General features: G+C 48.8%; 2 protein-coding genes across 2 annotated transcripts in view; both read right to left on the reverse strand.

Annotated features, from left to right (window-relative positions):
* The window catches only part of LOC118233849 (vasoactive intestinal polypeptide receptor 2-like), an 81,618-nt gene extending 79,250 nt beyond the window's left edge, over positions 1-2,368 (reverse strand). The window contains exon 1 of the mRNA XM_035429869.1: positions 1,223-2,368. Coding sequence (XP_035285760.1) covers positions 1,223-1,225 — 3 coding nt within the window. The 5' untranslated portion in view covers positions 1,226-2,368. The remainder of the gene's footprint in view (positions 1-1,222) is intronic.
* A 310-nt stretch (positions 2,369-2,678) lies between these two features.
* Positions 2,679-26,588, reverse strand: part of LOC118233847 (disco-interacting protein 2 homolog C-like) — a 167,147-nt gene continuing 143,237 nt past the window's right edge. The window contains 15 exon segments of the mRNA XM_035429863.1: positions 2,679-7,637; positions 8,026-8,149; positions 8,716-8,890; positions 9,688-9,762; positions 10,267-10,324; positions 12,615-12,676; positions 14,862-14,891; positions 16,515-16,685; positions 17,032-17,200; positions 18,557-18,687; positions 22,286-22,395; positions 22,638-22,749; positions 23,568-23,689; positions 25,151-25,274; positions 26,029-26,109. Coding sequence (XP_035285754.1) covers positions 7,385-7,637; positions 8,026-8,149; positions 8,716-8,890; positions 9,688-9,762; positions 10,267-10,324; positions 12,615-12,676; positions 14,862-14,891; positions 16,515-16,685; positions 17,032-17,200; positions 18,557-18,687; positions 22,286-22,395; positions 22,638-22,749; positions 23,568-23,689; positions 25,151-25,274; positions 26,029-26,109 — 1,797 coding nt within the window. The 3' untranslated portion in view covers positions 2,679-7,384.

Here is a 26,588-nt window from a genome sequence, read left to right on the forward strand (position 1 = left end):
CACTTCTCTACCTGATAATTAATTGATTTTATTTGAACAGGTAGGCCTTTATTTTTCAGGATAGGCCACATGCATACCATCCCTATCCCACATGCAAGGACAATGACAGGATCAGAACTGGAAAACAGATTTGTGCCTCTGCCTGCAAAACAACCAAGTCTAATTTTTGCACCCAGTGCTTTGCAGCAGAGGAATCCTGATTGGCTGGGGCAAATAGCCAATGATTCAAATGGGGTCAGCCCAAATCTGGCCGCTTTCCTCAAAAGGCAATCTCTTTTCATAGAGCTTTGCACACACTCTGTGTACGAGTTCCAAGTTCTTAAAAGCTGAAACTTTATGCTCTACCAGGCATTCGTTCTGCATTAGGTAGGTACTAAGATCATAAGCTACGCTTCTCGTAGGGCGGTGTTCTTCCGAGTATAGTGCCAGTCACTGGGAAGAACGCCGTCTGTAGCCTATATCTCTCAAAAATAACAGTTTAGGAGGGAAATCAAACAGGTGATGTAGTGACATTTTGAAACGACTGTCACTGATGAAACACGAACTTATCCTGTGCTTAAACCAGTGACGTAGCAAAAATACATTTTTGAGCAGGCCTGTGAAAAAGAGCCTGTCGACAGTTTTCTCGGAAGACAATCCCACACGCGCAATGCGTCGTTCTCGTGCCCATACATAGGAGCTACCCTATGACACTGCTGTATTCCGAAAGGCAATGCGGTCATCGAGCTAACTGCTCCAATTATACTGCCTTACGGCTGTGTTAAAAAACAACTGGAAATACTTTTTTCTTTTGAAATTAATATTACAGCAAGACTAGGTGCATAACAATGAAAGCACAGGCCTCACATAATAAACCCAAAACAATGCAACGCCCCGATCCATATAAAGCGTGCGTCCGCTCATGACAGACCCGTATAGCCTTAATTAAGAGGAAAATACTGAATTAAAATCTAACGGCTGAGATTCACACAACAAAGCCGAGGGAAAAACAAGACCAGCAAACTTATAGCATGTCTCGCACAAACAGAAAATCATCAGCTACAACTTAAAAGGCCAACAAGTTTTTGTAAACAAACATGATTTTTACTCACGACATTTCTATAAGCGACACACATGAACAGCCTGTTAACGACGCAAAAGGCAGCACATTCTGTGACCACATTATAGGCCTAATAGCATTGCCACGGCGGGCATGAAAAATGTAGCTATAACGCTATCTTACCATTGATGGCTTGTGGAGGAGGTAACGTAAATTAATTTGGAATGCACTTCTTTACACAGAGGACAACCATGCCGCAGTAACACAAGCCTACCTTTTTTCTTTTCTTTTTTTTACCGCGCACAGTAACTTTTTGATGTCCCAAAATTTTAATTGGTCACAATACAACGATGACACGCACAGAAGGCAAATCAAATACAAATGCTAAAAATGTGCTTTCTGTCATTTGATTGGGTAGGCCTGTGATCAATCCGGATCAGGCTCAGCGAGGCCTACCTGTGGCTGCGTCCCCGGTTGAACTTTACAGATAAGATTTATTGATTACAATCCAGCAGCAAGGTAGGTTAACTATCTTGATCAAGTTTACTCGGGCCAGTTGGGATTTTAACATGCAATCTCAAAATTACGACTCTAGTTCCCTTACCTTTATACTTCAGTGGTGCCATAAATGGACCACAGCGATCGATTCACTATGTACAGTATAGTTGTGAATGAGGTGTGACCTTCGGTATGCACTTCTTGTACGTCGCTTTGGATAAAAGCGTCTGCCTAATGTAATGTAATGAACGAGGTTTCATGAAAATGAAAACGTGCAGTTACCACGCGCGTCGGTGACTCACTCCGTATTGGTCTAAATAAGATGTTTTGATTGGTGTTAAAAAAAAAAGGTAAACGATTGACTGCTGTGTAGCTACACTCATTGTCAGGATTTCAGAAACTTCACTCTCCGATCATTACTGTACAGGACATTTGGAGATTGATTGCACATCGGTCCTTTTGCAGCGTGAATGTTTTACCTGGTATTTCACAGACCAGTATAAAATTATGTTATTACACATTTCCACTGTAGACCTAAGTGAGATCTTATAACTGAAATGAAAAATTCATATGTAGATACATAACCCTGTAATATTATATCTAAAAGGGCAACAGCACAGGTCTTGTAATTTGTCTGTACATACATTTTCAGCCTGTCAAATTAACAGAATTTTCTCCAACAACTCTGAGGTGTGTTTGTGGGGTTTCAGCAACATTCTGCACAATATTTCAAACATACTGAACAAGACCAGACTAACTGGGACAAAAACAGATGCGCAGATGGAAAAAGCAATTTCAACAATGTGTTCTTTTCCGCCCACCATTTTTCCACAGGTGGTGCATGATGGGAAATTGATGAGGTCACTGCATGCAAGGAAGAGCTGGGAAACTCCCCCAACAGGACAGATAACAGGCAAGAGTGAGGATCTTCACAGCAACAAAAATAAAAGCTTTTATTTTGTTCATTTGAAATATAAAACAGATGTTATCACACATGTACAAAGCGTACTTGGTGGTTTCTGGGATATACGAAAAAAGGTCTCTATCCTTGTTTTGTTGTTTTTTGTTGTTTTTTTTTGTCTAAGAAAAAAAAAAGTCTCAGCTGTGATAAACTGTGTACATGGATGTTTTTCTAAACCTGTCACCAGATTTACTGAAATAATGCAGCTAACATTCCACTGATTTAAGGGTCAGACTCCCCCTGGTGTAAAGTGTCAAGCAGGAATAATATCTACTAACAAGCACCATGAGAACACTGTTCTTTTCATTCACGCACTGTCAGCAAACAGAATGACTGCAGGGTCCTCCATTTTGTTTTGTTTTTTTGTAGTTGTGCATTGTCTTGTTATGTATGGTATTTCCATTTTCACATAGGTGTTTTTTCTTGTTTTTTTTCTGTTTTTCTTTTTTTGGAAATTCCATCCTTTGAAAGAGCACTAGGTCACAACACAGTATAACATGATTTGTACATTCTGATACATGGTTTTATCTACAGTACAGAACCTAAGGAAAGGCCTTTATTGCTAAGTCCAACAGACTCATTGGCAAATAATAATAATAATAATAATAATAATAATAATAATAATAATAATAATAATGTCCTTCTCTTTTATCATGTTATGGTATAAAAAAAAACTGAACGCAGGAGTTGAACAAAATAACAGAATGTAAGACCAAAAATACTGACAGATACGCAGAAATGAAAAAACCAGGAGCCAAAGCCGAGAGCTGCTTTGACACAACAAGTTAAATTACAAACACTGCCACTCAAACAATTGCGTGTTCAGTGTTGCGGCAGGCTGTGGTCAGTCTTTACTGCAAGGGAGCGTCTGAACGTTACACGACGTTACTGAAGAGTTAACACGACTTGTGACACATTAAGTGGGACCGTCATACAAGAGTGGCACAGTGTGAACGTGACTCCTTCACCAGTTAAGAGCACAGACAATGGAGAGAGGAACTGAGTATTGTGGAGTGCACAGTCTTACTTACTGACTTTTCCAATTCACATGAAAATGTTTGTTTTGTTTTTTTTTTTTCCCCAATGAAAACACTTTATTGCACCTGAAATGATGAATGTCGGTAGCGTGTGTTGCCTAAACAGGCTCCTATAAGTGTGTTTTAATACTTTTAAACGTGTACAAAACAGAAGCTCCAAACACACCTGCACCATACAAAATAAACTGTATTATTCTTTTTTTTTGTGTGACCAACAATATATACAGACACCATGCAGACTCACTCACACAAGGTCTAAATTTCCAAGAAAATGGAAATTACGTAACAAAATGTTGCAAAATTATGTGCAGTTTTTTTTTCTACTTTGATAGGAAAACATTTCTTTCTTTTTTTAATATTTGGGAATGACATCATCAACGCTTCCAAACATAGACTATAAGACTTTTTTTCTTCTTTAAAAACAAGAGGAAAAAAAATATTGTCACTAACAGTTCACATGTAAACCGATCCCCATAAAGAAACTGTAGGCTTATTTTTAAAACGTTAATCTTTCAAATAAACGGATTCTCTGCTTCTCGATTGCACTTTTAGTCTGTAACGAAGACGCCATGTCCTCGATGGCCGCGCGTAAAGGGACAACGCTGGGACACGGTAGACCGTACCATTACCTCTGATTGTGTCACTGCCGTCTCTAATAGACACTGATTTCATATGGAACAAACACAGATATTGACGGGTTGATATGCTTTTTAAATGTGCAACTGCGGCTGCTTACGCTTGTGGTAAAAAAAAAAAAGGGGGGGGGGAAACAGGTAGGCTACATTTTACTGGTCGCAAAAAGGCAAATTAAATTGCTTTTCTTAAAAAGGGGGGTTGGTGATGACCGATGTTTTGGGAGTGAGCCATATATTGTTGAGATGAGTCTTTATGGAACACGCATTTAATGCAACACACAGAGCTACCGCCCAGCTAACAATTTTTGGTTTCCAGAACTTTCCAAGAACGTCAGGGCAAAAATGTTTTTTTCCCCAAAACGGGGGGAACTAAATAACTAACGTCATTTGACTTTCATTTTACTTGCTTGGAGTGTTTTTGTCCTCTGTGACACTGACAGACCTTCTCTGGAAGGAAAAAAAACTGTTTGGGGGGGTCACTCTCCCCCAGTAACTTTACCTCACAACCGAATCGGGAAAACTGGCAAGAATTATCCCCAACGTTCAAGAAAAATCTTTGAGTTAGCTGGACAACCACTGAGCATGGACTCTGGGAGGGGGGGGTAAGTGGTTACTAGTGGACATGCCTAAAAAGGGTGTGCTAAGACCTCCAACAACGAGAGCACACAAGCCACGTTACTCATCTGTGTGGAAGAACACATCCCGCCCACAGATGCCCCAAGAAGAAACAAACGACAGACGGTAACGTTCGCTTCTCTCTTTTTTCTGCACGTTTAATTTTATCAACCGCTAGGAACCCCAAAAGCTCTAATGACGCTTTAAATAATAGTTCAAAAGATGAGTTTTGGCATAACTGATTCGTTTTTGGCTCCTGCTGTTAATTTATTTATTTATTTTCCCCTCAGTTGCTGAAGGCACAGAACATGCTTTAAGGTATGCCACTGTAATCACATGAACAAACAAACAAAAAAAAAAATCAATGCAAAATCCCAAAGGACAACCAGTGGAACAAAGACAAAAGAGAAACTATGCATACGGTAAATAACAAAATAATAAATACGCCGTCGTGTTAGAGAGAATTTGAACGAATTTGTGAACCGGATGAAATGATAACAGGAAACACAAACTGCAGCTTGAGCAAAGCCTCTTGTTCCGTCAGGCGTCGTTGAAATGTTTCTTCGAATGACGGACGGATCACGTCAACAGAGACCGAGACACTTAAAACGACAAAAAAAAAAAAAAAAAAAACCTCAAAGGAACAGGCTCACTCTGATCAGTCACACAAGAGAAAGGTGCTTTGAATGAACTGATAAATCATTAACGAATTCACGATTCCAAGCAATATACTTTTCACTTCCGAGCACTTGTATGTAAACACAGAACTCCCACAGAACTGGCTAAGGACGTGTTTGTGTTACCATAGCAACAGTCATTCCACGACTTTTCTTCACTATTAATGGTTCCCATGGGTATTATTATTATTATTATTGTTATTATCATTATTATTATGTTGTCTAATTATTTTTAAGCGTGTCAGCATTGAAGACAGCAGATCCCCCTCAACTGAGTTTGATCGCTCACTTTCAATGGAGTCAACTGTCAAAAAATATTCAGGATTTAAACAGGATTTTTTAATATTTACAATTCTCCATGTGCGCCATCTCCTCCTGTCACTGGAGAAACACCCGTAGAGCAGTCTGCATGCCAGCTACAAACACAGATCTAAAGCTGCAGTTTCTGTCTGGCTTTCTACGTTACCTTAAATCATTTTAACTGGCGTGTCACGCTTTAAGTCTTCCTTCTTTGCAGGAAACGTTTCCCCTGGGGTGCATTTGACTGCGACACCCCGGGTGTCTTTCAGTGTGTGTCACTCAAACAGCTCAGTGACTTCTGTTTCATCTACGACGACACACACCATGCAAGTGAAAAGTACTGCATTTCAAACATTTTCATTGGTGAATCCTAGTTATTTTTTAATATTTATATATATATATTTATATATTTATATTTTATATACTTGATGTGAGTCTATTCACTCAAGATAATACAATGCTTTCTTTTATATTAGCAAATATTTCGAGTAGAACATTCTTAAATGTCTTCTCTCTTATATTTCTAAAGAGCACAAAATAAATTAAAGGTTTTTTTTTTTTTTTTTTTTTTACATAATTACATATGAAGTCACATTGTGTTTTTTTCCCTTCCATTAGTTACCATGGTATCAAAGACTCCACTGAATAAACGTCTGCTTCCAATACTGAAACAAACAGGGGGCACCACCTTAAAGGTGGAATCGTGACAGAAGACCCAAATTAAAATGGAAAAAGCCTGGTTGAGAACAAAAGAAAAAGAAAACACACCCCTTTGTAAAGTTCAAGGACGAAAAAAAAGATAAATAAATAAAACAATATGGCCTGGTATTCGAAACATCTGTAATGCTTTATATTTTTTTAAAAACAGTAATAAACTTAAAATACAGTTTGCCACAATATGTAAGTATAAAAAAAAAATAAAAATAAAACCTTACCTCTTAGAGGGCACGTTAAAAAAATGAGCTACTTCAGCATACGCAAGATGAAAACGTGGAGCCGCACTTTACTTTCGAAAGCAACATCCAAGCAAGCGAGGAGCGTGTGGCACACCGTGCCTCCTGCACACGCGTGTGGCACACCGTGCCTCCTGCACACGCGTGTGGCACACCGTGCCTCCTGCACACGTGTGACACACGTGACGTTTATACGCCGCCAACGTCGAAATCCGTGCAGGAGCGGCTAAACCGTTAGCCTCCGCGCGGGAGCGGCTAAACCGTTAGCCGCCGCGCGGGAGTGGCTAAACCGTTAGCCGCCGCACGGGAGTGGCTAAACCGTTAGCCGCCGCGCGGGAGTGGCTAAACCGTTAGCCGCCGCGCAGGAACGGCTAAACCGGGTAGCCTAGCCGGCTCGCTCACTCGCTCCTGTCCTAGCCGGGTAGCCTAGCCGGCTCGCTCACTCGCTCCTGTCCTAGCCGGGTAGCCTAGCCGCGCGGGTCAAGACTCCTCCGCTCCTCCTCCCAGACGGGCGGCGGATTCCGGTCCGTGTTTTCCCGCCCACCTCTGCAGCGGACAGCCGCATGTATGTGTGTGTGCGTGCGTGTGCGTGTGTGTGTCTTCCGTTTCGCAGTTATGTACATATAGTACAGTGGTAGTGAGGTCCGTGAGGGGGGGGGGCCCGGGGGCCTACATGTTGTAGGCCACGTAGATGGGGTCCAGCTGGTCGGCCAGGAAGCCGTCGCGCAGGTGCATGCGCTGCTTCTCGCCGCGCGAGTTGATGGGGATGACGCCGATGTCCACCACCACCACCACGCCCACGATCAGGTAGTGCTCCTCCAGCACCACGTTGGTCACCAGCGGCACCAGGTCCAGCGCCTCCTGCTCCGAGCCGTCCAGCTCCACCACCACCACCAGCAGGTTGGTCCAGGTGAACACCGCGCTGGAGGGTGGGGGGGGGGGGGGGAGAGAAACGGGGGCCGCTTTAAAAGCTGAACCTGAATGAGGTGCTGGAATCTGTTACTGAAATCTGTGGCATTTTTAAATGGAATCTGTGACTGTTGTGTTTAAATCTGTGGCTGCTGTTATTGAAATCTGTGGTAAGTGCAGTGTTCTTGACACAATGGTAACCAGCCCTGTTCCTGGAGATCTACCATCCTGTAGATTTTCATTCCAACCATAAGTTGGCACACTTGACAATACTAATTAACAGCTAAATGAGATCTCTAGCTGTTGAATGAGGCTTGGATGAATGATGCGCATGCAGCTGATTGGACAGTGCAGTGTAGCGCGTGCAGCTGATTGGACAGTGCAGTGTAGCGCGTCCGCACCATTCGGTGATGCTCTTGTGCGTCCGGATGACGGAGGTCTCGATGTCGATGGGGTGGTACCGCATCCCCCTCAGCTCCATCGCCTCGTCCAGCGCCCCCACCACGTACAGCGCGTCGTGCCTCTCTGCAACGCCATGACATCACATGACCTTCCACCAACGCGCACACGCCGTCAGAGACCACATCACATGACCTTTCACCAACGCGCACACGCCGTTAGAGACCACATCACATGACCTTTCACCAACGCACACACGCCGTTAGAGACCACATCACATGACCTTTCACCAACGCGCACACGCCGTTAGAGACCACATCACATGACCTTTCACCAATGCGCACACGCCGTTAGAGACCACATCACATGACCTTTCACCAACGTACTCCACACTGTCAGTCAGCAATGCGGCAGGTGCTGCTCAATGTGTCTTCATACTGCACAGTTCTTCAACTGACTTCTTTCTGGGGATCAGGTTCTTTGGCAAAAGCATACGTTCCACCGCGCCAAGCCCCACCCTGTCCAGCCCCGCCCTAATCGCCCAGTCCCGCCCCAGCCCATCCAGCCCACCCCCACCCCACCCTGCCCAAACCCTGCCCACCCTGCCCCGCCCCACCCCGCCCCGCTCTGCCCCGCCCCACCCCACCCTGCCCCGCCCAACCCTGCCCCACCCCACCCCGCCCGCCCCTCACCCCCGCTGGCGTCGGTCAGCTCGGTCCTCCGGAGGAACCCCAGGTACCCCGTCCTGGCCCAGACGGTCTGCGTGTCCCCGAAGCTGAGGCGCGAGCTGAAGTGGTCGGACTGCAGCGACTCGTCGCCGTACACGGTGAAGTAGCCGCTGGCGTTGTGCCCGCTGTGCACCCAGATCTGCGGGGAGGAGCAGCGGCGGCGTCAGGACAGGCACGCTCACTACACTTAATGTTTATTTCACAGGGACCAAAACAGTTTCAGAACAATTATCCGGTGTAATGCAGCACAGCATTTGTCGCTTCTGCTAATTTGTAATGCCTGCCCCTAGATAGGCCTTCAAAAAGAAAACAACAGTCATAAAAAAAAAAACACATTTGCAATCCATAGCCCAACCTCACATACATAAAACACAAACACACGATAATGACCAGAACAGACCAATCATCTCAAATCCAGGTTCACCATTTACACACAGTACTGTCCGATACTTCCTCACACCTGGACCATAGGAACACCAGAACACCATAATGACCACAACAGTCCTTTAAGCCCAACTATGCTCATCACTTACTGACAGAGAATGTATCTGCTAAAAAAAACTGATAGATATGTCTAGCATCTCTACATCTATCAAACTCTCCATCCATCTCTATAGTATATATCTATCTACTTGTGCATCCATTAATCCAACTATCATTCCATCATCAATCCCACTCTCTACCCATCTTCACACCCAAGGCCTGTCATTCATCATCCATCCATCAGGTCCTCAAAGATCTCTGAGAACATCTAAAAGCATCCTTCAGTTTCTACAAAAACTATCCAGGCCAATCAAACACATACACTAAGAGTGAAATAATAATTTTTTAAATCCCAGGAAGTGAACCATCGGTTTATATTTGTAATTAACAGCGATGTCATTAACGCGGCGCGGGGTTATGATGTCACAGACAGACGCCCCTCTCCGCACTCACCTCTCCCAGGTGAGAATCTCCCAGAGGCCCCTTGGTCTCCGGGTTGGCGATGATGATCCGAACTCCGGGTAAAATCTAAAAAGATAAAGGATAAAAAGTGTGACAACAAGCTCCCCTCCCCCACTGCTGCATTAACCTATTCAAGCACTTCAACAAAGTCACTTGCATCCAATAAACATCATGGGAATTCACTAGAGAATCCCCATAATGTTAAGTGGATTGTGTTTACAGAAGCAGTTCAGAAATAAAGACTTGGAAAGCAGGTCTCGTGAAAACGAAAGTGTTGTTACTGCTGGTCAGTGCTGGGTTTAACCCCATGACCCCTCACACAGGTACTGCACCTGCACAAATCACATTCAGAAGCTGGGGAAGAATAAAAACCTAAATCACTCTCCTGTTTAGACTCTCAGCCAATCAGGGACCTAAAATACTCTCATGTGTGAACTCCTCAGCCAATCAGAGTCCTAGAACACCCTCATTAGCTCTGACATGCTCTGGAAGCCAGGAGACCCTGCGGGGACATCCCCGCCGGACCAGCCGGGCCAGCAGGGGGCAGCGCAGCGCCCGCGGGGGACTCACCTTTCCCGACTCCATGAGCGGTAGGCTGTGTGGGGATCCCCTCTCCACCAGCCGGACCCTGAGGGGGGCGGAAACGCAGCGTTACTGAGGCAGCGGGGCACGCAGTAGCGCTCGCAGTCACATGACCGAGACCACATGGCCCGCATTCACAGCGCATTTAGAGAAGACGGAGCAACGGACAGACCTTACTCCATCCACAGAAACATCCATGTAGACACCTGGACATTTAAATCCATGCACTTGATACCGGATAACTGGATATTTACCGAAGCAACTACGCTCAATATCTGAGTCCCACCTGGGATTTTCAAAATGGCAAAAAAATGGGTTTCAGTTACAAACCCAGGCCGCTAAACATTACTCGACGCTGCCCTCCTCGTAAAAACGGCTTCGTTCGATTACCGCGAAAAGGGCAATGGAACGCAATGGAACCATCAGCAGGATGATGTAATCTGCTCAGCTGTGCCTGGTCCCCGCCCACTGAGGAGGGGGAGAGCCAATGGGATTCCTTATTAAACGTGACCTCAGCGTGACCCCCGGGGGGGAGTGGCTCTGCAGGGCTGACATAAGATCAGGCCTTTTCATAAACGGCATCGATTAAAGAGGCTGGACACAGAAGCCCTCCACAGCGCTGGAGCATTGAGCCAGAGAGGCGGGGAGAATAGAGCCACTCAGCCATTAACATCCTTTATCAGCCAGAAACAACACAGAGAGCCCCACTGTACAAACAGGGAAGATACTCCCCGCACTGCAAAAACCTGCAACTCTGCCTGCTGGTTACAGAAACAACACACAGAGCCCCACTGTACAAACAGGGAAGATACTCCCCGCTCTTAAAAACCTGCAACTCTGCCTGCTGGTTACAGGAACAACACACAGAGCCCCACTGTAAAAACAGGGAAGATACTCCCCGCACTGCAAAAACCTGCAACTCTGCCTGCTGGTTATAGAAACAACACAGAGAGCCCCACTGTACAAACAGGGAAGATACTCCCTGCACTGCAAAAACCTGCAACTCTGCCTGCTGGTTACAGAAACAACACACAGAGCCCCACTGTACAAACAGGGAAGATACTCCCCGCACTGCAAAAACCCGCAACTCTGCCTGCTGGTTACAGAAACAACACACAGAGCCCCACTGTACAAACAGGGAAGATACTCCCTGCACTGCAAAAACCTGCAACTCTGCCTGCTGGTTACAGAAACAACACACAGAGCCCCACTGTACAAACAGGGAAGATACTCCCTGCACTGCAAAAACCTGCAACTTTGCCTGCTGGTTACAGAAACAACACACAGAGCCCCACTGTACAAACAGGGAAGATACTCCCCGCTCTGCAAAAACCTGCAACTCTGCCTGCTGGTTACAGAAACAACACAGAGAGCCCCACTGTACAAACAGGGAAGATACTCCCCGCACTGCAAAAACCCGCAACTCTGCCTGCTGGTTACAGAAACAACACAGAGAGCCCCACTGTACAAACAGGGAAGATACTCCCCGCACTGCAAAAACCTGCAACTCTGCCTGCTGGTTACAGGAGGAGCTCACAAACCAGAATAAAAAAGCTACAAAAATTAATAATACACAACAAATCTAAAGAAAATCTGCATTTCTAATGGTGAATTCAAGGATGTTTCAAGAGAGATGGAGCGACAGGAAGTCAGAGAGAGGGGGACAGACAGACAGAGAGATAGACAGATGGAGAGACAGAGAGATGGAGTGATGGAGAGACAGACAGACAGAGACGGAGAGATGGAGCAATGGAGACACACAAATGGAGAGACAGAGAGAAGGAGAGATGGAGCGATGGAGAGACAGAGAGATGGAACGATGGAGAGACAGAGATGGAGCGATGGAGAGACAGAGAGATGGAGTGATGGAGAGACAGACAGACAGAGACGGAGAGATGGAGCAATGGAGATACACACAAATGGAGAGACAGAGAGAAGGAGAGATGGAGCGATGGAGAGACAGAGAGGAGGAGCGATGGAGAGGGGGAGAGAGAGAGAGATGGAGCGACGGAGAGACAGACAGACAGAGACGGAGAGATGGAGCAATGGAGACACACAAATGGAGAGACAGAGAGAAGGAGAGATGGAGCGATGGAGAGACAGAGAGATGGAACGATGGAGAGACAGAGATGGAGCGATGGAGAGACAGAGAGATGGAGTGATGGAGAGACAGACAGACAGAGACGGAGAGATGGAGCAATGGAGATACACACAAATGGAGAGACAGAGAGAAGGAGAGATGGAGCGATGGAGAGACAGAGAGGAGGAGCGATGGAGAGGGGGAGAGAGAGAGAGATGGAGCGACGGAGAGACAGAGAGGAGGACGTAACGCTTACCGGTCGTGTCTCAGGGCTCTCATGTCCACGAACACAGTGGTGGGGTCGGGTCCCGACGTGCCCTGCGGTCAGTAACACAGGGGAGTGAGGAGCGAGGAGCACCGCAGACAGCGCCCCCTACCTGCAGCCAGCTGCTACTGCGTGTTAGTGCTTCAGGATCAGCCCACTATCCACACTACTGTGGCTAACACAAGCGCTAAAACTACGGCTATGAGCCAGAAACACACAGTCCTGTACACTCAACACACAGATATGGCCATATATACACACACGTACGTGTAAATACATATGTATATACACATGTACATGTACATATACATATACCTACACACACATACACACACACACAAGCTGGGAGCATGTAATAAATGGAGAGATAACAGGAAAAGAAAAGATCCCTTGTCCCATGAAAATGTCCTCTGCTACACCACAGGGTCCACATGCAAACAGAAAGCGGGTGAGTCTGAGATTTAACGCACAAAACTGTCAAAACGAAAAAAGTAGAAAAATGAAAAAAGAAATGAGATGTGACACCTGTGACAGGGAGGGAGAGAGAGTGAGCGAATGAGTGAGAGAGAGAGAAAGAGAGAGAGAGAGAGAGAGAGAGACGTTGCCATGGAGACAAGTGGGGGGATTGCAGGTGGGTTTTTTTTGGACCGGTTACCATGTCGACGCGTATCACCCCCCTTTAAACAGGACACAGACTGCCCCACCTGATGGGCTCTGGGTTTAGGGGCCACCCACATGACAGGAGGGGTAACCCATGGTAACCGGCTTTCCCCCTCAGGAACTGCTAAAACTTTCCCTGCCCCCACCCCCTGCCTTTACCCACAACTGCCCCCACCCCCTGCCTTTACCCACAACTGCCCCCACCCCCTGCCTTTACCCACAACTGCCCCTACCCCCTGCCTTTACCCACAACTGCCCCCACCCCCTGCCTTTACCCACAACTGCCCCAGTCCGGACAAGCTTCAGTGGATTTCAGAATAACCCCCCAAACACAGATAGAAAGAAAAAAAAAGTGCTCCTGTAGAGGAAAAAGCCATCACGCTCTGTGAATTCTACAAGGGCTACAGCAGCCAATAGGAGAGGGGGGCGGGGGCATGGCCATGCTAAACAAACCAATAGTAGCACAGTGATTCTCTATTTGTTTACTTGAGCTTTTCCCTCAAAACGTTGTGACAAAAGAAATGAACAAACCAGAAAATAACTGAGGCGGAGATCTGCTGCAGCAGCTGCTGCCACTTCACCAGGACACCACAGCGCAATAACAGCACCCACCACCAGAGGGAGCCAGAGAGTCAGACACACAGCTGCACATGCAGGTCAGTCTCTGCCTCCTTCTCAGTAGAATCAGGAGAACAACCAGACACAGAACGCTGGCACAGTACACCACCACAGTGGGGGTTTGCGTTAGTGGATCCAATATTCAGAATTTCTGCCTAATTTTCTCCTGGGGGGCGGTTCAGCAGTATGACAGAGACCCTGCGCACGTCTCCTCTTCAGCGAGCGAGGAAATGAAACCGCGTGTAAACAGTCACAGCCGCTGCAGACCGGACACACGAACCCCACGTGCGGTTACCACGGCAACGGGAAACACCCCACTGATCTGTGCCGCCACCAGTCGTGGGGAACCAATACCGGAATAAAAGAATAAAGACATTCTCTCCCTTTTTTATTTATTTTTATTTTACAGAAATTTGATATACTGCAATATTTTCACTTTTGGAAAACAACATATTCTTGTTTCCACAAATATTGTGACGTTTTGCAATTCTTTTCCTAACCTTGATAATATATTCAAAATCAACGCACTGCAGTACAAATCTGTAACTCACATCTGCAGTACGGGTCATTCATCTCTGTGTGATTTACACCTGTGTGCCACCTGCAAAGGGAAACCTGCACCTCACACCTCCAGCATTCTGACTGCAGGGGACACAGGTGCATGTTTAGGGGGATGTTGTGTTTTTTTTTTGCATTTTGTAACAGGGCCCATTTTAGAGCCGTTCTAGCCCATCCCTGAAGGTGGACTTGAGTGACAGCGTGTCACTGCGAAGGGGGTAATGGCGTACGTCACGGGCAGATTCTGTGCCCTCCTGCCCCTCTGGAGAGCTGGGGAGGGGCGGGGAATGGGGGGGGGGGGAGCAGGGAGACCCAAGGGCCTTGTGTGAGACAGCCAGGCCACGAACAGCACCCCCCACCGAGAGAAAAGGGAGAGATAAGGGAAGATTTAAAATCCCCTACCTGATCGGCAAGCTTCCCAAGCCTGTGAGGCTATAGCAGCAGCAGGGCGAGGAGGAGGAGGAAGAGGAGGAATGGGGAGAAGAAGGGTGGGGGGAGGAACGAAGACAAAACCAAATATGAGAGATGCGGTGGGTGGGGATAATGTGAAAAAAACACAATGGGGGAAAAAATGACATAAAATACACAAAGCCAGGAGAAAAAACACAAAAACAAAAACAAAGTAAAAAAAAAAAAAAAAAAAAAAAAGTCAAATGCAGAAATGTTCAACAAAAAAATAATAACAGATGTAATTTAAACAGAGAGCTGAGGTAATATTTTCAACTATTATATAAAACTATCAAAAAACTTTCTTTACTTCATATTTAAAATTGTACACAGATGGGGATTTTTTCTAAAAAAGGAATTTTACATTATATTCTATTTTTCTAAAAATGCCATATTACTGCTACAGTATGCCCAACAGCTGACAGTAAAAATGAATTAAAAAAACAAAACAACAACAAGAAAATGAACATACATGCTACCAAAAACACACAATCACGTTTATTAAAATGCGCATATTTCCTGGTTTAGAATTTCTGTTTCTAAGAACGGTCTATTACAATGGTTTCGGTTCAAATAACAAACAGATGTGAAAGAATGAGTATCGCCAAAAAGAAAGCATGGAGTTGCATGTGAAATGTTTGATGCTTCTTGGAGCCAAAATGGCGGCGATATGCTTGGGACCACCCCCCCCCTCCTCCTCCTCAAGCCCACTCATTCCCACGCTTCCCCACCTCCCTCCGCCCCCTCCTCCTCACTCCCCACAGACTTCCTGTTCTGAGACCTCGTGCCATTGGTTGGTTCGCCATGCCGGACCACACGCAGGCAAGCGGCAGCCAATCAGCACGGGTCATCCCGCTGGCGCTGGCGTTCTGTAAACCCGGCGCTTCGGCAGCCTGCCTGGGGCAAGATCACGCGCACGGACTGCGGAGCGTTTCATTAAACAGCCGATCCTCCACTCCACCGCGTCGCCCCAGCTGCCTGCTACCGCAGAGGCTGTGGGAGCTGTCTGCTGGCTGCCCGGGGTGATATTATTCTGCTATACAGGCCTGGAGGGACATACAGGACACTCCCCCCCCCACCTCCCCCACCCAGGACATCAAAAACTCCGCTACACAGGTAATTATGCCCTGGCCCCCCAGTGCCTGCTGGGAAATGACATCGGAATGATTCCAGCGGTGTGCGAGTGCTCGAACGTTTCGAACGAGGTTAATCGCTTCGGCGTTTCTCCGTGCCGCTGAAGGTCATCACAGAAACCGAAAGTGAATTATCCACTTAAACCCAGAAACGAAACAAACAAAAACAGCTCAGCATCGTCCTCTAGGGCTCCTCGCTCTCAGACCACCATTATCATACTGAGCGACTCACCCAAGGAGAGAAAGAGGGTGTGTGTGTGTGTGAGAGAGAGAGTACGTGTGTGTGTGTGTGTTTGGGCGCGTGTGTGTGAGCGTGTGTGCATATGTGTGTGTGTGTGTGTGAGTACGTGAGTGTATGATAGTTCGTTTGCATGTGGGGACAATTCCCAGGAAGGACCCTTGAGTAAGGTACTTAACCTGCATTGCAGGAGGTGGAGCCTGGCAGGACAGGGCGGGGCAGGGGGCGGAGACTGACCTGCAGGCAGATGGCCAGGTTGACCCTGCAGCCGAAGGAGGTGCTGACGGCTCTGGGGTGGAGCCCCAGGTCCTTGAAGAGCTTGGAGAAGGACTGGGTCAGTGCTATCCTGGGCCTCTCCTCCGCCACCACCACGCACGTCCGCACCCGCGACAGCTCCAGGCCCCGGGACTGTGCCGTGGGGAACACCAAACTCTCTGAGCGTGGCACATACTGTACCTCACCACACACAAAACTATCCAATACTAGTGTTGAAGAAACGCTAGACACCTGACCAGGCAATACTAATGCGCTGAGCCAGGAAAGGGTTGTGGGCGGGATCAGGAAATAATTGTGGGAGGAGCCAGGAAAGAGTTGTGGGCGGGATCAGGAAATAATTGTGGGAGGAGCCAGGAAATAGTTGTGGGCGGGGTCAGGAAATAATTGTGGGAGGAGCCAGGAAAGAGTTGTGGGCGGGGCCAGGACATATTGTGGGCGGGGCCAGGGCAGCGTTGTGGGCGGGGCCAGGAGGCGGTACCTTGAGCGAATCGGTCTGCAGGCCCAGCCCCTTGGTGCACAGCTCCATGACGGAGTAGGAGCAGAAGGTGTCGCGCACCCTGTACTGACTGACCGCCAGCAGCCAGAGCGCCGGGTTCACCTCCAGCTCCGAGGGCGGGATCAGGATGGACTGGTGCCCCGAGTACACACTACAGAGGGAGGGAGAGAGGGGTTAGGGTACACTACACCTGCCCCGAGTACACACTACAGAGAGAGAGAGAGAGGGGTTAGGGTACACTACACCTGCCCCAAGTACACACTACAGAGAGAGAGAGAGAGGGGTTAGGGTACACTACACCTGCCCCGAGTACACACTACAGAGAGAGAGAGAGAGGGGTTAGGGTACACTACACCTGCCCCGAGTACACACTACAGAGGAGAGAGGGGTTAGGGTACACTACACCTGCCCCGAGTACACACTACAGAGAGAGAGAGAGGGGTTAGGGTACACTACACCTGCCCCGAGTACACACTACAGAGAGAGAGAGGGGTTAGGGTACACTACACCTGCCCCGAGTACACACTACAGAGAGAGAGAGGGAGAGAGTTAGGGTACATTAACACTGGAATAAGTGCGCACTACACATGAGAGAAGCAGGGGAATATTTCTTGCATAGAAGCCATGCTTCTGGAGGAGGCCAGTTCACAGGAAACCTGTGACAGCAGTTCTACACATTTCACACTCTCCATCCTGGAGACCTCGGCAGCTGCCGGCAGGTGTTCTAACGCTCGTTAGTTCACGACAGGTGAACTCTGATTTCTCTGAAGAAAATCTCCACTGAAGAGGATCTGAGACCATCTTATCAGCTGAAAACGTTTCGACATGAAAGAGCTGTCTGAGCCAGGGCTGCTTCGGAGCAGGGGTGTCCAATCTCACCAGAAAAGGGCAAAAAAAGGTTTTTGTTTTATCCCAGCACCAAGACTCATTCAAATAATTCAACCAATTACCTAACGACGATCTTCAATCAAGACCCTGGCTGCATCCGAAACAGCCTCCCAACTACTGTGTCCTCAAAATATGTACTGTCTACTGAACTTACTACTAAGTCTACGCATTTTCAGAACGCAATGGGCAGTATGCAAAAGTATCCTGCATGCTATTTTCCAACGGTACTGCGGAAGTGTCATAAGATGTCCCACCACTGTAGCAAAAAGGCCCCGCCTCTTCCTCTCTGATTGATGGGACCTCATCCTAAAAAGTATATTTTGCTCCCCGAAAAGTGTGCTCCTGAATACACTCAGCAAAACCTCGGAAATAAGTTTATCATCCTGGGATTTTAAGTACGCTACGTTTCAAGAAAATTTTGCCTACTTAGCAACATTTTAATCCAGTGTATTCCAGTTCTATACTCAACAGTAGGTGAGTAAGCGGTTTCAAACATGGCCCCTGATGAGCAGAATCAGGTGTGTTAGTGCCTCGCCTAAAACGAAAACCTACACCCACACTGGTCATTTTGGGGTAAGACCCCCCCCCCCCCCCCCCACCTCCAGAGACGGGGACCCACCTGCACAGGCACCAGAGGACGAAGCCCAGGCCGCAGTAGGGGTCCAGGCAGATGGCGACTTCGCGGGACGGGTACAGCTCGCACTGCAGCTTGATTGAGCGGCAGAAGGCACTGGTGGCAGTGTGGGACATCTGCGGGGGGGGGGGGGGGGGGGGGGGGGGGGGGGGGGGGAGAGAGAGGGAGAGAGAGAGAGAGAGGGGGGCTCAGCACCACGTAGGCCACACCCATGTTACACAGACAAAGCGCCTGACACACAGGCCACGCCTCCACCGCACAGGTCATGCCCCTGCAGCATAGGCCACACCCCTGCAGTATAGGCCACACCCCTGTAACACAGGCCACACCCCAGCAGCATAGGCCACTCCCCTGCACTGTAGGCCACGCCCCTGCAGTATAGGCCACACCCCTGTAACACAGGCCACACCCCAGCAGCATAGGCCACACCCCTGTAACACAGGCCACGCCCCTGCAGAATAGGTCACACCCCTGTAACACAGGCCACGCCCCTGCATTATAGGCCACACCCCTGTAACACAGGCCACGCCTCTGCCACACGGGCCATGGCACTACAATGCAACGTATATGTTCACAGGAGAACAGAACAGACCTTTCTTACATTAATGGAGTTACAGCAGAAAGAGCTTTTCACTTGTAAACCAGCCCCTCCTATTGAAGGTCCCGCTCTTCTCATGAAGACAATACAGTTCCACTGCAGTTCACACTCACAGGGGTCACTGTTTTAATCTGCAGAACTGCGACCAGCATATAAAAAGGAGCTCTTAAGTAAAACCCAACGACCGCATCGTACATCGATGTACAGCATCTGCAGTCTCACCTACTGTGGCTCTTACGTGTCGTGTCGTGGGAGAAAGCTGCTATCGGCCGAGACACAGAACCGACATCACATCTGCAGCATGCCTCAGCCTTTGTGTCGGCACTTTCGTTAGCGTGGCAGTGTAGCGCAGTGGGTAAGGAGCTGGGCTTTTAACCTGAAGGTCGCAGGTTCGATTCCTGGGTAGGACACTGCCGTTGTACCCTTGAGCAAGGTACTTAACCTGCATTGCTTCAGTATATATCCAGCTGTGTAAATGGATGCAGCGTAAATGCTACGTAAAATGTTGTGTAAGTCGCTCTGGACACAAATGATAAGAGCGTCTGCTAAATGCCTGCAGTGTAATATTAGCAGCTCAGGAAGAGAGCATCAGTGGAAGCACCTTTAAATGATCCCCATGGTTCACTCTCCTAAATATCTGTAATATAGCGTAATTCCTTGCTCTCCATAGTGTGTCAGCAATGGCAAAGGGTATTTAGTATCAGTTCAAGTGCCTGCTAATTGACCTGTTCTCCTACGAAATTATGCGCTCCCCTTCTGAATCGCGCTCTGTGGAAAACAGACACTTCAGAGAAATTAGCCTTGCCTGCTCTGATAGATAAGACGGCCGGGGGGGGTGGAGGGGGTTGGGGGGGGTCACAACGGGAATTCCAAACGGTGAAAACGAGGACACCTGGTTTCTGGGAACAAACACCTGCCTCAAGCTCAGATAACTGTAAACACCGACGTGTCATGGAACCCGCTTTCAGCTCCGCAAAAATCATGAGCCACTTAAAACCGGGCTCCTGACAGCTCCAACTGAGCGAGAGACGAAGTGAGAACCAACACCAGCGAATCACCAGAGGCTTCAGACTGCGGTCCTGGAGGGCCACAGTGTCTGCAGGTTTAACTCCAGTCCTGGAGGGGGCGCTGTGTCTGCAGGTTAAACTCCAGTCCTGGAGGGCCACAGTGTCTGCAGGTTTAACTCCAGTCCTGGAGGGGGCGCTGTGTCTGCAGGTTTAACTCCAGTCCTGGAGGGGGCGCTGTGTCTGCAGGTTTAACTCCAGTCCTGGAGGGGGCGCTGTGTCTGCAGGTTTAACTCCAGTCCTGGAGGGGGCGCTGTGTCTGCAGGTTTAACTCCAGTCCTGGAGGGGGCGCTGTGTCTGCAGGTTTAACTCCGGTCCTGGAGGGGGCGCTGTGTGTGCAGTTTTAACTCCGGTCCTGGAGGGGGCGCTGTGTCTGCAGGTTTAACTCCAGTCCTGGAGGGGGCGCTGTGTCTGCAGGTTTAACTCCAGTCCTGGAGGGGGCGCTGTGTCTGCAGGTTTAACTCCAGTCCTGGAGGGTGCGCTGCGTCTGCAGGTTTAACTCCAGTCCTGGAGGGGGCGCAGTCACAGCGCCCCCTCCAGGACTGGAGTTAAACCTGCAGTCACAGCGCCCCCTCCAGGACTGGAGTTAAACCTGCAGACACAGCGCACCCTCCAGGACTGGAGTTAAACCTGCAGACACAGCGCCCCCTCCAGGACCGGAGTTAAACCTGCAGACACTGCGCCCCCTCCAGGACCGAAGTTAAACCTGCAGACACTGCGCCCTCTCCAGGACTGGAGTTAAACCTGCAGACACTGCGGCCCTCCAGGACTGGAGTTAAACCTGCAGACACTGCGCCCCCTCCAGGACTGGAGTTAAACCCGCAGACACTGCGGCCCTCCAGGACCGGAGTTAAACCTGCAGACACTGCGCCCCCTCCAGGACTGGAGTTAAACCTGCAGGCACTGCGCCCCCTCCAGGACTGGAGTTAAACCTGCAGACACTGCGGCCCTCCAGGACTGGAGTTACACCTGCAGACACTGCGGCCCTCCAGGACTGGAGTTAAACCTGCAGACACTGCGGCCCTCCAGGACTGGAGTTAAACCCGCAACCCTCCAGGGTTCGAGGTTGGGATGCCTGCCCTAAAATGACATCAGGTGCAGCGTTACGAAGGAGAGCAGGTAGATATTAACTCCCAGCATCCTCCAGTGAATGCTGTACCTGTGCAGCTCAGGTAGGCGGGTCAACATGTGGCCACAAACACAAAGCTTAACAAGGCCCGTTTTGTTTGGGTTTAGTGACCAGCTCAGGGGCCTGGGAAAGGGCTCCTCTGACAGTGCTGATGCACACAAATTAAACCTTAAGAGCGTGAGCTCCATTTAGGGACCGGGGGGGGGGGGGGCTAGGGGGCGAGAAGGAGAGTCACAGGAAACCTTTGTGCTCCTACGCTTTCTCTGCACTCGTTTATTTCAGACCATTTTTCCAAAAGGTCTTCGGAGGTCTGAGGGTTCCCACCGACGTGGATTTCATAAAACCCCTGACAGCTGGCTGCACACCAGAGGTGGGTAACCCGGCTTCAAAGAGTAAAAAGACTGACCATGTATTTGCTCCACCACCATGCACTAAACCAGCTGATTCTAATTAGCATAGCTCTTCAGCATGGTAGGAGAACTAATTATTGTTATCAGCTGGTTTAGTGCATGTTGGTGGAGCAAATACATGGTCAGTCTTTTTACTCTTTGAAGCCGGGTTACCCACCTCTGCTGCACACCGACAAACACGGCAACCTTTTACTGTATAACTAAAACACCAACAGTACCTTTTAAAAAATAATACACATATATGTTTGCTGCCCTGCGATAGATTGGCGGCCTGTCCAGGGTGTAATCCTGCCTCTGGCCCAATGCACGCTGGGATAGGCTCCAGCACCCTGTGCACCCCTGCCCAGGAATAAGCGGGTATAGATAATGGATGGATGGATATACGTTTGCGGTCAATATAAGCAGGCGAGCTCAGTTCCAAGTTCGTGGTGAATATCACAACGCCCTGAGAACGCGAGAGCGTTTGACGAGCGGAGCAGGTGCGTACGGCCCCCCCCTTACCCCCCCCCATACCTTCACCCCAGCGAGCATGCCCGTGGTGGACACGCTGAAGTCCAGGTAGGCCAGCGTGTCGGGGTTCGAGGGTTTGTACAGCAGGGGGGGCCTCTTCTTTGGCAAATCATCTGGAGAAAGAGAAAGAGAAGGGGGAGGGGGAGGGGGGTCAAGTCTTCAGCTTATAAGGTACCACTGAACACAGGTCCCTGTGTGTGGTGTATATTGTTCAGTGTGAGTGTGTGTGTGTGTGTGTATGGTGCTTGTGTATGTGTGGGTACCAGGTGTGTGTGTGTGTGTGTGAGTGTGTGTGTGTATGGTGCTAGTGTGTGTGTGTGTGCGTACCAGGTGTGTGTGTGCGTGTGTCTCCTACCGGTGTCCAGGACAGGCGGCCATGTCCTGACGTCCACAGCAGCTGAAGCTTCCTTCGACCGCAGCAGCTTACAGATCACCTGTGAGGTCATCACACAGGCCGAGCGACTCACCTGTACACACACACGCACGCACGCACGCACATACAGACACACCATGCACACAAACATACACACATGTACACACACACACACACACACGCATGCACACACACGCACACACGCACATATACACACACACGCACATATACACACACACACACACAAACACACCATGCACACAAACATACACACATACACACACACGCACACACACACACACACATGCACATATACACACACACACACACACACATACACACACACACGCGCACACACGCACACACATATACACACACATACACCATGCACACAAACATACACACATGTACACACACACACACCATGCACACAAACATACACACATATACACACACACACACACACACACGCGCGCACGCATGCACGCACGCACACACACACACACACACACCACAATGCACACAAACATACACACATGTACACACACACACACCATGCACACAAACATACACACACACAAAAATAAAAAGTCTGTTATTTTTTTCCCTCTCTTTTTAACAATCATTAGGATCCTTAAATCCACTTTAGTTATTTGCTGATCATTTCATTATTTCTGTATTTTCTCAATTCATACAGAAATGCTATAAAAATACAAACACATGCACATTACATACATTATGCACATAAGCATTGCACATTGTAACACGACATCTCACTCTGCACGTGAATTTTCCCCCATTTAGGTCAAAAGAACACCCCTGGGGATTCTGGGACGTTTCCTGTCGCTTTGTTACAGAGCCGCGGTGGTGTGTCTGCGGGTGGCCAGCGGGCACGGGTTCGGGCGCACGCACCTCCACGATCATCTTCACAGTGGGCAGGGTGGTGGCGATGTTCTGGGGGTGGGGGGGCCGGACGGTGATGGGCACGCAGCCTGCGTACAGGCACCCATAAAACGCTGCAATCAGGTCAATCCCTGCATGCAGAGGAGAGGGGGAGAGGGAGAGAGGGAGGGGGGAGGGAGGGAGGAGGGGGAGGGAAAGAGCAGGGGGAGGGAGGAGTGGTGGGGGAGAGAGAGAGAGGGAAGAGAGAGATGGAGAGAGAAAAGAGGGGGACAGAGGGAGGGGAGAAGAGAGAGGGAGAGGGAAAAGGGGAGAAAAGAGGGAGGAGGGGGAGAGAAAAAGGGAGGCAGAGAGGGAAAGAAAAAAAAGAAAGAAATGGAGGAGAGAACGAAAGGCAAGACAAGGGAGAGAAAAAATTGAAAAAGTGAGGGAGGGAGGAAGCGAGAAGTGAATAGGGGGACAAGAGAAAAAGGGAGAGAGGGAGGGAGGGAGGGAGAGAAAGACAGAGAGAACTCTTACTCTGTGTTTGCCATTTATCACAGCGGGAGCGAATGCAGAAGCTAACTCGCTGACTCTAGCGGCAAGGTTGAAGGAGAGACGGGCGCGGGAGACGGCTAATTGAAAAGCTCTTTCAAGCCCCCCCAACCCCCCCGCCCTCCCCAATCCCCCCCCCCCCCCCCCCCCCCCGTCAGTGCCCGTAACGCTTCACTGAGCTCTTTTCACCGAACGCTTCGCTCGTTCGCCGTCCCTGAAATGCTGGCGGGCATCTCGCGGGGGAGAAGTCGTCTCTTAAAAACTCCGCTGCGCTACTCCTGAATCACAAACACAATGTCGCTCAGGAAAAGCCTCCGGAACGCTGTGCCGTGCGTCGGCGTGGAGCCGGATTACGGAAGGGACATGCGTTCCTCAGAGAAGCCTGCGGCTCCAGCAACCTTCTGCCGGGACAGGGGGCAAAAAAAAGAGTCTTCTGTTTCGCGTTTTGTCAGTAGAACAAGGACCCATAAATTAGTAAAAGGTAAATTTTTGCACAGATAGGAGGACTTATGACTTTACACAGAGTTGTGTGTATGCGCAGAACAGCTTTCTGGGTAATGTAGTTCAGCCAGAGACCCTTGTCTGTTCAAGTCCAGGCCTAATGCAGTGCTGGATACCCTCCAGTAGGTTGCATGTACTACACAAGACAATGTATATACAAATACAGGTATCAATCTAAACATAGTTGTAAATGCTGGTACATTAAATACAAAAATGCCCATTAAAAAATAAAAAATAAAAAGTTGCGCCATGAACACATTCATTTTGGCATCCATCACAAATATCCAGTGAAACACTGGAAAAAGAGAAAAAAGTGCATCTCTTGTGTGTGTGTGAGTACGTGTGTGCGTACGAGAGTGTATGTGTGGGTCCCTGTGTGTGTGTCATAGCCATGTGTAGCGATGCTGAAATGCAGGTGAGGTTACCTGTGTGTGTAGCGATGCTGAAATGCAGGTGAGGTTACCTGTGTGTGTAGCGATGCTGAAATGCAGGTGAGGTTACCTGTGTGTGTAGCGATGCTGAAATGCAGGTGAGGTTACCTGCGGCTCCGTGTGACCTACCTGGGGGGTAGACGAGCGCCACGTGATCCCCGTCCTGCAGGTGCCCCCGTTCCGCCAGCATGGCGGCGATCTTCTCCGCCCGCTTGTGCAGCTGGAGGCAGGTCAGCGAGCTGGCTATCGTCCCCTGCGTTCAGAACATACATCACGCTAACGTGCTATCGTCCCCTGCGTTCAGAACATGCATCACGCTAACGTGCTATCGTCCCCTGCGTTCAGAACATACATCACGCTAACGTGCTATCACACCAGGCTAACGTGCTATCGTCCCCTGTGTTCAGAACATACATCACGCTAACGTGCTATCGTCCCCTGGGTTCAGAACATACATCATGCTAACGTGCTATCGTCCCCTGCATTCAGAACATACACCCCGCTAACGTGCTATCGTCCCCTGCGTTCATAAAATACACCCTACTAACGTGCTATCGTTCCCTGCGTTCAAAAAATACACCCAACTAACGTGCTATCACACCACGCTAACATGCTATTGGGTTGACAGAATACACCATGCTAACGTGCTATCGTCCCACGTGTTCAGAAAACACACCACGCCAACATGCTATTGTCCCCTGCGTTCAGAAAATACATCACGCTAACGTGCTATCGTTCCCTGCGTTCAGAAAACAAACCACGCTAACGTGCTATAGCCCCCTGTGTTCAGGAAATACATCACGCTAACGTGCTATCGTCCCCTGTGTTCAGAACATACATCACACTAACGTGCTATCACACCAGGCTAACGTGCTATCGTCCCCTGTGTTCACACCGAACAACACTAATAGTAATAATGTGCAGATATGAAAATGAGCATGTGGCCGTGCCGACCGGCCGTTCTGCACGCGGGCTCTTTATTCAGCGACAGGAGGCGGGACACTTACCCGAGAGTTTAGCAGCGTGAAGAGCACGTGGTCTGGGGTGGTCTGTGCCCTCCACTGCAACACCTCTGACAGGAACAGGAACTAAAGACACACAGAGGAGCCGCCAACTGAGTGGCCAATCAGAGGGAGGCAAACCCGCGTCCACCAGCTCCCACACAATCATCGAAACCCAAGACCCGCCATACACACATCTCTTCAGGGCTAGTGCATCACACAAACCCGCAGAAGGAAATCACATCACTGCACGGCTATAGCTGACCACATACACATTTTTCTCATTGTTTCAGGTACCTACTGTAGCATTACACTTAACTGAGGCAGTTGGCCAAGCTGTCACAGGGGGCGCACTTCCCAAATAAACACCATTATCAGAATGACTGAAGAGTCACAGAACTGCTTGTGTTAAACAGGGAGATTTCACTTGTAATTCAAACTCACTCAGGGGCATTTTTACTCCATCCACTAGTCAATTTCCACACAAAGAATCTCAAATAGCCATGTTACACTTTTTCTTTTTTTTCTTTTCTTTTTTTTTTTACAATACACGCTTTGATTTGCAC

This window comes from Anguilla anguilla, chromosome 8, assembly GCF_013347855.1.
Source record: "Anguilla anguilla isolate fAngAng1 chromosome 8, fAngAng1.pri, whole genome shotgun sequence".
Lineage (NCBI taxonomy): Eukaryota > Metazoa > Chordata > Actinopteri > Anguilliformes > Anguillidae > Anguilla > Anguilla anguilla.